At 32.3% G+C, this 13385-nt stretch overlaps 1 protein-coding gene across 2 annotated transcripts in view; it reads right to left on the bottom strand.

Annotated features, from left to right (window-relative positions):
- Positions 1-13385, bottom strand: part of IL1RAPL1 (interleukin 1 receptor accessory protein like 1) — a 1149826-nt gene that overhangs the window by 449941 nt on the left and 686500 nt on the right. For both annotated transcript variants that reach the window (XM_031445619.2, XM_064483316.1), the window contains one exon: positions 12099-12252. In XM_031445619.2, coding sequence (XP_031301479.1) covers positions 12099-12252 — 154 coding nt within the window. The remainder of the gene's footprint in view (positions 1-12098; positions 12253-13385) is intronic.

Here is a 13385-nt window from a genome sequence, read left to right on the forward strand (position 1 = left end):
CCATCACAACCTTGTAGCAATAACCTTGGTCCTTTTGCTTTTTCAAGTCACTTTTCCTTTTCTCACTTCCTCACTGTTCTTGCTGACTCCGACATTTTGTTGGGAAAAATTTGCCCTTATGTAATATTTTGACAATGCATTTTCTTACCATTACTTTACTCTATGATCTAGCCCTAGAAATGAAATGGCTTTCACCTGTTCTGACTCATTCAAAATTTTATGATGGAAATATGGTTGTTATTTTGTTTTGAATCTTTCTTTTTAAAATTAAAGAAAATAATTTGGCCAGAAGGAAAAATAAGTATTATCAAATAAAAGTGTATACCACATAATTAATACTTCTGGAAAAATTTTTATATAGTGTGCATTTTTTTCTCAGATAACACAAATCCAAAAACATGTACCATAACTAATTATGTCTAAATTTTTTATCTAAATAATTCACATAGTAACAAGAGCTAAGCTCACATAATTTATTTTGGAGGTACTTTGGTTCTTATGGAAGAACCGTGTACATGTTTTTTTTTCCCCATACCCACATTCCCACAAATAATCTGGCAGAGGGTTAGAGTTAAAGGTAGTCTGGATGTGAATTAGAGTTAGTATAAAGAACCCTAGGATATGACAATTTAAACCAAAACAAATCTGAGTATTTTCACATTTTATTTAGCAATACTGAAGTACAGAAAATTATTATATGACCCACAAAATAATTTTATAAATATCAAACCACATTTTATAATCTCCAAGAAATCATAATATCCACTATTTATATTCCCTAGAATATCTTCACCTTTGGGTTACTACTACCCTGGAATACTTTCCTCTGGGTTACTACTACCTTCCTTCTCTCAGTACATTTGGCTGGGCTAGACCCATGACCCAAAGCAGCCTAAACAATACCTAGTAAATGTGAACATACACATACTGTGAATAAACAAATCCACTCCTAGGTAAAAATCCTTTATCAATACCCACTTATATGTACAATGAAAAATATGTGTTTGAGTGTGTGTATGTGTCTCTGCTTATAAGATGGTTAAAGGCAATATTACCTGCATTAGCAAAAAATCACAACAGTCCCAATTATTTGTCAACAAGCTGTCAGACATTCATATAATACAATACTATAACATAAAAGTAATAAACTGTGGATAAATAGAACACAAATAAATTTTTAAAACAAAATTTGAAGTTGAAAAAGCCAGACACAACAGAATACAGAATGTGTGAGTCCAAATTTATAGGTTTCAAAAACAGGCAAAATGTTAGCTATATTGCTTAGGCATACATTATCAGCTAGCATAACTTTTTTAAAAAGACAAGAAAACAAATAACGTAAAAGTCATGATGGCATTACCATAATCAGTAGAAGGGAAGGAGTTTATATTCAGAAGGGTATGCAGAGGACTTCTGTGATGCCCACAATGTTCTCTTCATCTACGTGGGTTCATTTGATGTTAAATATCTGCATATTTATATTTTATGTACTTTGTTATGTCCTATTATTAAATGAAAACAAACAAGTAAAGAAATATGGGCTGGATTATGGATTTCTTAGTAGTATTAAAAACTATACCTAAAGAGAGGTGAACAATATATTTACGGAAAAAAATATGTATGTAAAAGAATGTTAAACAGCTTTATGTAGGACTTTTTGCATAGAATACTTAGAATGATGAAAACAGAAATATCTTCCAATAAAAATCTACTGACACTTGTCCAGAAAGGGAAGCTAATATGGTATAATATAGATTCAAGAATAGAAAAGAACTTGATAAACTGGAAGACATGTTAAAAACAAACATGAAACAACACAGCTAGCTTTACATGTGAAACAAGGAGATAAAGACTTAATTCTATTTTTAAAAAATGAGAATGAAGCAATCTTAACAGGAAAATTCAGTCCTTTATTTGCATCTAAAAGTTCAACTACAGGCAGGCACTTGACTTAACAATTAATATAAGGAAGATGATTTTGACTTAAAATGCAATACAGAGCAGAAATGTAATATAGAAAAATTTTAAAAGGTTGATGTAATACACAGTAATGTTAACAAAAGTAAATAAAGTATGGGATTTGGATTGAGGCAGTTATTCCAACACTATTTTTCTACTTTTCGTGTGACAAGGTATCAATTTGCCCAATGTAAACACAATTTAAGAATGAAATATGTCCATGATTTTGAATTAATTCATTCAAGAATGCACATCTACTGAGTGGCTACTATGGGTCAGACATGCTAGGTAATCACTGAGTTTGAGAACACCAAGATGAAATGATATTATTGCTTTTGGTTTCAGTTTCCACATGTAAATAGCTTGCAAGTCATCACTCCTATTGTTACAAAAAGAAGCTAAAAATCAATAGCTTTTCTTAGACCTCTAAGAGAACTGAGGTTTTGGGGCAAAGAGCCACCCCCAAATTTGGAAACACAGATCAACCCAAAGGGTCACAGCTGAGACCTGTTTATTTGGAGAAGCCACTGGAGCCAGAAATTCCATCAGCAACCATCAGAATCAGACTCAGAAAAGACATAAATATTAAAATGATCAGACAGGGAATTTAAAATAACTATATTTAATGTCTTAAGTGCTCTAATGGAAAAATACAGATACTGTGCAAAAACAGATGGATAATTTAAACACAGAAATGGAAATTCTTAGCAAGAATCAAAAGGAAATGTAAGAAATTAAAACACTGTGACAGAAATGAAGATTGTCTTTGATGGGCACATCAGTATACTGAACATAGCCAAGTTAAGACTTAGTTACCTTAAAGATGGGTCAATAGAAGCTTCATAAATCAAAATGCAAAAAGAGAAAAGAATGAAAAAAATGTTAACATAATATTCAAGACCTGTGGATAATTTCAAAAGGCATAATACATGTATAATTATAATACTAGAAAGAGAAGAAAGAATGGACCAAAAGAAATACTTGATATAATAAAGGCCATGGAATTTCCAAAATTAATGACAGACACCAAACAAGAAAGCTCAGAAAACACCAAGCAGGATAAGTAACAAAATTACTACATCTAGACATATTTTCAACCTGCAGAAAAACAAATAGAAAATCTTGAAAAAAAACACAGGAAATTGACATATCTATAGAGGAACAAGGGTAAGAATCAGAGTGAACCCCTTCTCAAAAAACATTCAAGAAATAAGAGAGTGAAGTGGAGTATTTAATGCAGTGAAAAATAAAGGGACTTTTGGACAAACAAGCCTGAAGGAATTTATCATCACCAGACCTTCATTGCAAGAAATGTTAATATAAGCTATTCAGGAGGAGGAAAATGTATAGGTCAGAAACTTGAATCTACATAGAAATTAAGAGTGTCGTAGAATCAGTAAATGAGGGTAAAATAACATCTTTACCTTATTATAAATTGACCTAAAAGACAACTATTTGTCTAAAGTAATAAGAATATATTGGGTGAATCCAAAAATGGGCAGAAGACCTAAACAAGCAATTCTCCAAGGAAGAAATACAAATGATCAATAGGCACATGAAAAAATGCTCAAGATCACTAATTATCAGAGAAATGCAAATCAAAACTACAATGAGGTATCACCTCACACCAGTCAGAACGGCCATCATTCAAAAGTCCACAAATGACAAATTCTGGAGAGGCTGTGGAGAAAAGGGAACCCTCCAACACTGCTGGTGGGAATGCAGTCTGGTGTAGCCACTGTGGAAAACAGTATGGAGATTCCTCAAAAGACTAGGAATAGACTTACCATATGACCCAGGAATCCCGCTCCTGGGCATACATCCAGAAGGAACCTTACTTCAAAATGATACCTGCACCCCAATGTTCATAGAAGCACTATTTACAATAGCCAAGACATGGAAACAGCCTAAATGTCCATCAGCAGGTGACTGGATAAAGAAGATGTGGTATATTTATACAATGGAATATAATTCTGCCATAAAACCAACCGACAACATAACGCCATTTGCAGCAACATGGATGTCCCTGGAGAATGTCATTCTAAGTCAAGTAAGCCAGAAAGAGAAAGAAAAATACCATATGAGATCGCTCATATGTGGAATCTTAAAAAAAGAAAAAGAACATAAACACAAAACAGAAACAGACTCATAGACATAGAATACAAACTTGTGATTGCCAAGGGGGCAGGGGGTGGGAAGGGATAGACTGGGATTTTAAAATGTAGAATAGATAAACAAGATTATACTGCATAGCACAGGGAAATATAAACAAGATCTTGTGGTAGCTCACAGTGAAAAAAAAAATGTGACAATGAATATATGTGTGTTCATGTATAACTGAAAAATTGTGCTCTACACTGGAATTTGACACAACATTGTAAAATGACTATAACTCAATAAAAAATGTTAAAAATAAAATATATAAAAATAAATAAAAAAAGAACATATTGGGTGATTATAGCATATGGATAAGTGAAATGAATGATAGCAATGTCATAAAGGATGAGAGGGAAGAAGTAGGAATATTTTCTAGTAAGGTACCTGCACAACACACAAAGAGGTATGGTGTTTCTTAAGGGTGGTCTTAGATTAGTTAAAAATATGTATAAAAATATCCAAGGCAACCACTAAAATTTTTTTAAATAAGAAAAATTTATATTAACAAAGGAGAGATAAAGTAGAACCATATAAAATGTTCAATTAAAACCAGAGAATGCAGAGAGGGAAAAAAAGAAGTTCAATGAAATGAAAACACTGACAAACATGAATCTGGCAATTTCAATAATCACTTTCAATGTAAGTAATCTAACCATATTAATTACAACAAAGAGAATATCAAAATGGATAAAAAATTAAGATCTAACCATGCTCTCTATAAGAAACCTACTTTAAAATTAAGAACCAGATAGGTTAAAAGTAAAGGGATAAAGAAAGATACACCATGCTAACATTATTCAAAAGAAAGGTTGGTATATTAATTCAGACAAAGCTGACTTCAGAGCAAGGAAAATATGAATAAAGAGGGACATTGCATAATGACAAAGAGATCAATTCTCCAAAAAGTCATAATAACCCTAAATACATATGCACCTAACAATAGAACATGAAAACTGTGAGGCAAAAACTTACAGAATTGGAAGGATAAACAGGCAAATCCACTACTAAAGTTGGAGATTTCAACACTACTTTCAGTAACTGAAAGATCAAGCAAGCAGAAGATCAGTAAGGATACAGCTGATTTGAACAACACTATAAGTAAACTTTATTTAACTGACATTTAAAGAATTCCAATCTAACAATAGCAAAATATACATTCCTCTCAATCTCTCACAGGACATTTGCCATGAGAGATCACATTCTAGTTCATAAAATACACGTTAACAAATTTTTAAAAATAGAAATCATACAAAGTGTGTGCCCAGATCACAAAGAAAATAAACTAGAAATCAGTAAGAGACAAATAGCTGGGAAAGTCACCAAATGTTTAGAAATTAACACATTTCTAAATAACACAGGGGTCAAAGAATGATTCTCAAGAGAAATTTTAAAATATTTTGAACAAAATGAAAATGTAACTTATCAAAATTTGTGGGATACAGCAAAAGCAGTGTTTAAAAGAAATTTATATAATTAAGTCTATGTTTTAGAAAAGAAGAAAACTCAAATAACACCTTAAACCTCTGCTCTGTGAAAGTCATTGTTTTAAAAAAAAATCAAAGGAAAAGCTACAGACTGGGAAAAATATTTGCAAAACGTACATCTCAAGAAGGAGTTGTATCAAAAATATACAAAAACTTCTTAAAACTGGGCAACAAAAAAGCAAACATCCCAGTTAAAAAGGGAGGTAAATATCTGAACAGACACTAGACCAAGTAAGATATACAAAAGGTAAACAAGCACATAAAAACATGTTCAAAATAATTAATCATCAGAAATTGGCAATTAAAAAATGAGATACCACTACAGACCTATTGGAATGGTAAAATCCAAACAATAGAGGTCTGATTGGTGGAAGGATGCAGAACAACTGGAATTCTTCATTGTTTACAGAAATGCAAAATGGTACAGCTACTTTAGAAGACAGTTTGGCACCTTCCCACAAAGCTAAATATAATCTTCCCATATACTCTAGAAATTATATTCCTAGGTATTTTTTCAACTGATTTGAAAACTTAGGTCCACAGGAAAACCTGCACAATAATGCGTATAGTAGCTTTACTCATAATCTCCCCAAACTGGAAGCACCCAAGATGCACCATTCAAAAGAAAATGGACAAATTATAGTACAGCCACACAGTGTAATGTTACTGTGATAGAAATAAATGAGCTATTATGAATGAACCCTGAAGACATTATACTGAGTGAAAGAAGTCATATACCAAAAGACAAATAGTGTATAATTCCACTTTTTTGAAGTACCTAGAATGGTCAAATTTATAGTTACAGAAAATAGAGGAGTGGTTGCCAGAGGTTAATGGCAGAAGAGAATATGGAGATACTGTTTAATGGGTTCAGTTTCAGTTTTGAAAGATGAAAAGTTCTAGAGATGGATGGTGGTGACCACTGCACACAATGTGAATGAACTTAATGCCAGTGAAACATACACTTTAAAATGGTTAAAATAGTGAATTTTGTTAGTTATATTTTACAACAAAACCAAAAAAGATTCTAGAAATTTTCATACCTGGCTGCCCTCAGGACTCAAAAATTGAGTTTATATTCTTCTCTAATCATTAACCTTTGTTTCTCTTGTGTTTCCATAGAAATGCTTCAATGAATTTCTGACTGCTTGCAACCTATAGGCCTAACTTTGGGAGCTCACCTGCAACACTGCCTCCTAAAATGAGACACAACTTCCTTTAGTGAACTAACCTATTCTCAGGACTAAGAATGGTTCATTGAGATACGAAGCAATCCACCAACACAGCTTTTAGACTATAAAATTTATTGGGGAAGTTTCAAAGGTGGGCATAAACAGTAGCAGAATATGCCAACCCAAAATATGTCTTTTGGTATAAAGATTATTCTGAGCTGGTTATTTTGAGAAACTGCAAACATAGGAGAAGCTCTAAAAACAAAGTAAGAGTTACTCTTTTGTAAGAGAAATTTACATTTGTAAAGGAAATCTCTATTTACAAAGATGTCACCCTCTCTTAAGAGGGAGGAGAAGGATGACCCTAACTCTTAACAATGGAGATGGTGTCTAAATTTAGACTTACCCTTGTTTACTGTGCTTTTCCTGGTAATTTCCCATAACTCACCTTCCTTTCCCTCACCACCCCCCCCAAAATCTTTCTTTTGTCTTTAGCTGCAAATGATATTACGCTGGTGGCTTGGGCCTTCTTGGGGAGGTACTCAGTTTGCCATGTATATGTGACATATACATGTTAATAAACTTCTGTTTGAAAGATATTATAACTTTAAAAAATAAACTTTTGTTTTTCTCTTGTTAATCTATCTGGGGGTCCCAGCTAAGAACTCAGAAAAGTAGATGGAAAATTATTTTTTCTCCCCTACAAACCTTAACATATGCAAACTTTTAAAGACATCATTTAGGAGGATGGAAGATCCCAGGATGGAATGAGGAATGTGGTAAAATAACCTGACTATACTACAAATGAGTGAGACAACCTCACTGAAGGGGATAGGAGGAAATGAGCAGAGTGTGTAAGACTAAAGGCAAGAGAAACTATATAAACACTGTACTCTAGTTGATAAAGTTGTTTCTCATAGGCGTACAGGTCAAAAGTTCTGATCTCATTACATACTTATATTGGATGTAAACAACTAAGATGGTGAGAACCAGGTTTCTCACTATTGGATGGGAAAGTTACAGATAAGGAAGGAGAAGAAGCTAGAATGATACATATGGTAATGGATTAGAGACATAAGTATGAACTCATCTTTAGTTCAATATAGAGACAGATGGTTACATACAGAGATAACCCTAGATATGTATATATATACCTGGGTTAGTATACACATATTTCTTTGCTCTGTCAACTGAGAGGTCTTAGAAACAACTATACTTCATTAGCAATGAGTACTGTCAATGCCCAGATCTTAGTTTCTAGTACCATTCTCTAACAAAAAGGAAAAGAGCTCTTTGGAAGAAATAGTTGATTCTAGGACTAGGGCAGAAGATACATAAGCTGATCCTGAAGCATCCTGTAGGGTCTGAAAATAAAGAAACACACACACACACATACACACACAATGACAGGAGTGTGTCAAAGAGACAAAGAAATCAACTAAAAGAGCTCCATTATGCTGTACACCAGAAACTGACACATTGTGACTGACTATACTTCAATAAAATTTTTTTTAAAAAAGAGCTCCAAAGGTCCAAAGTTGGAACAATTTGAGCAACAAAATAAATAAGGTGATATTAGATATAAATCAAAGTATAAAAGAAATATCCATGAGTCCATACTGATACAGATAAATGACTGAATAAGTAAATGTGGAAAAATAGATATATGTCCCATGCAGAAGAATTTCAAATAATTTATGTAGATATTCTGCCTTCAAAGAGGTGAGGGCATAACTTCTCAATCCTTAAGTGTGGACTACAGATGGTGACTTCTTTCCAAAGAGTGCAATAAGGAAAACAGAGAAAAAGAGTAATTTCGCAGTGGCAAAATCTGACAAACACTACCAGGTGATGAATGCCAACACCAACAGCAATGTCATGTTGATAGTACACTATGTTGTGACTTTACCTCCGTGGTCTTCCAAGAGCTTATAATCTAAGCCTAATCATGAGAAAAACATCAAACAAATCACAACTGAAGGACATTCTACAAAATAAGTACTACTTAAAATTACCAAGATTATCAAAAACAAGAGAAGTCAGAAACAGGGACAGCTAAAAGGAACCTAAGGAGACACAACAACTAAATGTGACCCTGGAACAGAAAAAAAAAAAAAGACATTAGGTAAAAACTAAGAAAGGATGAAAATACTAAGGAAATGTGAATAAAATATGGACTTTAGTTAATAATAATACAGCAATATTAGTTCATTAATTGTAACAAATGTACCATATTAGTATTAGATCCTAATAATAGGGGAAAATGGGTGTGGGGTATATGGAATCTCTGCCTACTATCTGTCTGACTTTTTCTGTAAGTGTAAAACTATTCTAAAGTAAAATGTTTACTAAAAGAGAGACATTGTCCTTAACCCTGAGGAGCTCATGTTCATGTGGAATAAGAGGAGTGTAAACAAATAGTTATTATGATGCAACGTGGTAAGTGGGGTTCTCTGAAGACATGAAGAACTAACTACAAGCTTCAGAACAGAGGTAACATTTTAGCTGGGCTTTGAAAAAAGAGTAAGAATTGGCACTGTAATAATGTGGAATAAAAAGCATTCCAGAGGGAGCACACAAGGGTTCAGAGGGAGGATATTTGGAGAAAAAGAGCAAAACAGTATGGCTGAAGCTTAGAGAAGAGGGTGGAGGCTACGGATAATGCTGAAACATTTCACATTTAATTTTTTTTAATGTTTAAAGTATACCAAAAGTGCAAAGTAGGTTCATTGTTTATTTCACTTGATCTGTTCTCCTAAACCACTACTTCACTTAAATAGGCACATACACTTAATAAACGAAGGATCTCCATAAAAGGCTACCATACTGCCTGCACAATGCCACTTTACTTATCCAGATATTCCTTTTTCTCCTCACATATAGGCTTCCTTTTTTATTTTAAAAAAATATTCTAACATACTTCAATTTTTTTTTATTATCAGCTAAGGCAGATTCACTAAAACTAAATGATATCATGCTTTGCTTAAGATTTACATTAAGTATAATATAATCATGATATGCAGAAAACCAAGATACAAAACAGTGACTTATTATCATCCAAAGAAATGCCCACCTTTGTTGCTTTACTGAGAGATACAACTCCTTGGATCCTAGGAATTTTTCTTTGATTTGGCCACAGGCAAAGTAAACGAGCCATAGTGTTACTCTATTTAAAGCAATGTTATGCATAAATTTATCTTGTCAACAGACTTCTTGTTAAAACCTAAAGTGCATTTTAATACATATTATTTTTAACTCTTCGGTATGCAGCTCTCTGATTTATCCAAAATTTCACATATAATCAAATTTTGCTTTATATTTTATGTTCCCAAATCAACATCACAGGTAGATCCACTTAAGTTAGAGGAGTAGTATTCATAAGACTACTATTCATAATATTCAGTTGGATGAAAACTTTTACTAACTTCCTCTTGGATATCAAGAAATAATTATTCCTCATTTTCATATAAAGAAAAGGAGATATTTTTAGAGAAATGAATGTAGGAAAATATAATAGCTCTGGCTAACATTTAGGAGAAAACAATTCTACTATTGATTATACAAAATAGCTTCATTTATGTCATTTTACCATTTGAGACACAGTTTCCAGTCTCCAGGAAATTGTTTTCCAATCACCTCTTACTTGACAATATTTTAGTATCCTAGTGTTTCTAGAAAGGGGAAAGGTGTGCTTACCTAGGATTAGTTCTACACGCCAAAGAATAAAGACTAGAAGTGCATTCTATTTTCTTTTCAGAATATTTTTTTCATTATATTTTTAAATTCCTTTGTCTCAATGCTTACTCCTTGAAAAGCTACTTCAGTATAGGTTAAGAGCAAAAAAGAAATACTAAAAAATTCAATATTTTTTGCAAAGAAAATCCAAGTATAGACAGTTATGCCTTTCACTGTTCCATTAAACAGATAGGGAGTGATAAAAGTGTTAGTTTAATTTTCTATACAGAAACTTATTACATGCAGCAAAACTGAAAATCAAACTACTGTAAATCATACACATTGGTACATAAACCATGACTGAATGTGTGTTTACTATTCAAGTGTATCATGTATTGCTAGTGTCAGTTTTTTTACTTCGTCTAATATATATCAAAACCATTACGAAAGAGTACCTTATTTATTTATGTTTTTTTCAATCAGAATAATTAGGATCCATCAAACAAATTTCATGAAATCAGATTTGGTGTTTAAGTCAAAATATATCACAATTTCAAGATTTAATGATGATTATTACAAGATGAAGGTGATTATCACAAAACAATTTTCATATACAGGAAAACCACTTTAAGTGAATCAATGAACAAATGAAAATCTCTTTAAAGTATCTGATATCCTTTTCATACTTATATACATATATGTTTCATTAAAAATGATTGTAGAAAGTCACTGAAAAGAATCTCTCTTAATGAGAATAATGTGTTTAACTATCTAACGTTGCTCTTAATTCCCACCCTGAATTTTCCTCTTGGAACCACCTTTAGAGAAGCATGGTATAAGGTAAAGCAAAGCATGAATGCAATCTTACATGACACAAAAATAACAACAACGATGCCATTTGGATATAATCCTATATTTTGCAAATTGATTTCACATATAGTACCTTACCTCATTCAATCCTTGCAAAGACCTTATTGAAATAAACAAGGTAAACTTTTTGATCACCATTTTATACATGAGGAAACTAATATTCTCAACGTTGTGGTGACTCAAAGTCATGTGACTAGTGAGCTGTAGATTCCTGATTACAGGCAGTGTTCTGAATCTTGTTCTCATGCCCTTCTACCTTAGCCCCCAGATACGGGAATGAGTCCATGCATTGCATCTCACATAGTTATTCAATTATTGCATCTGAAGTTTTGTTATATTCAAGCTCATGAGAACACAGATATCAGAGTCATAGAGTGGTAAGTGAATTTAAAAAGTAATTTTTCTAATTTGGAGCAAGACAGGAAGACAGGTAGATTTCACATATTCCATTTCAACACTCTAGAAAATGTTTCTAAAAATGACACCACTACCAAATATAAGCATGACTTTCTGAAATCGTAAACTCATTTATTCAAGTACTTTTAAAAGCTAACATTTCTATAATCCCCTAAGCATATTTTCTTTAATTTTTCAAATGCATTTCAACGAAAGATGATTTAAAAGCAAGGTGGAATAAATTTCATCTATAGAAATCCACTTAGCATTTGGCTAAGTACGTCTTTCATCACAAAGATTAAAAAAAATCAATATGTGGCACAAAAATTAAACTTAAAATGGTAGTTTCATTACTTGCAAATGAAATACTGAAGACTGTGCTTACCTGTAACAGTTAATTCAGTGGTTCTTCTCACAACGAAGCCTCCATATTTTAGTTCACACGTGTAATTTCCAATGTCATCTTCTCTGACTTCTCTTATAAGCAGGGTATCTCTTTTGAATACAATACTTGGCCTCCATGTTTTTGTTCTACATTCCTACATGAAGAACATAAAAATTTTATACTGCATATAGTAACTTAAAAATAAAGTAATATTTTAAATTACTAAACTAAAAGCTTATAAGGATATGTTTTAAAAGGGCTAAAGTGTCTGGAATTAATACTAAAGATTTTCAAACCTTCTCCACATCTCCAGGAAATCAACTACCTCAATTTGAAAAAAGTACTTTCAGCAAGAGTCACTTTATTAAATTCTAAGGTTAGTGACTCTAAATCAGATATGTATTGATTTACTAAATATAAGAAAAGGAACATTGGGTAAGATTACTCTGGATATCATTTTTAGAAGCAAATGCTCTACATTTGATGATCATGAAATTAACCACATTGATATTGATAGCATAAAATATAAAATGATTTTTTGTGGAAAGTAGAAAAATTAAACCTATAAAGGAAAATACTTTAATTCAACACTTTAAATCTTTTAATGTTGCATTTAGAAATAATTCAATCTCTTCATAACATATATATTCTACAATCCATGAAAGAAACGGCTACCATTTATAGGCAATGTGTTTATAGTCTTACAAATACTGATTTTCATTATTGATAGGTGTATCAAATTGTGGTCTCTGATTTAAACTTTGGATTATAATGATGTTGGCTCAGGAGGTTTCTGTTTTTGCCAAGAAGAAGTCCATTTCCTCTAGCCAGATTTGAAATCAATGGAATGAGAATAAAATAGCTTTAAACCCTTTAACACTATTCAGAGATAATATTATATTTTTAAGAAATTTATTGCCAAATCAAATTTATGCAGATAGTTATTTTGAGTATGTGTCTCAATGCCTGTGTACAATTAGGGGACAGTTATCTGGTTATAGCAGAACAAAATATATATTTAACATCCTTATGTTGGTTGCATAAATTATGTGATGAATGTATGGAATATATATTCCCTTGACTATGGAAAAATATTCTAAATAGTTAAAAAAAACTTTTAAATTCCATATATACTGCATCTCCACTCATCACTTCACTAATTATGGTCTTTATATATGAAGGTCACAATGACTGGGGTGACAGTGGAAACATGACTAAAGGACCAATATTAGGTCAGCCATTTAAGAAAATTGAGTGTATGACTCTGCAGGTGTGTGTGTGTATCTG

Source organism: Camelus dromedarius, chromosome X (genome assembly GCF_036321535.1).
Source record: "Camelus dromedarius isolate mCamDro1 chromosome X, mCamDro1.pat, whole genome shotgun sequence".
Classification (NCBI taxonomy): Eukaryota; Metazoa; Chordata; class Mammalia; order Artiodactyla; family Camelidae; genus Camelus; species Camelus dromedarius.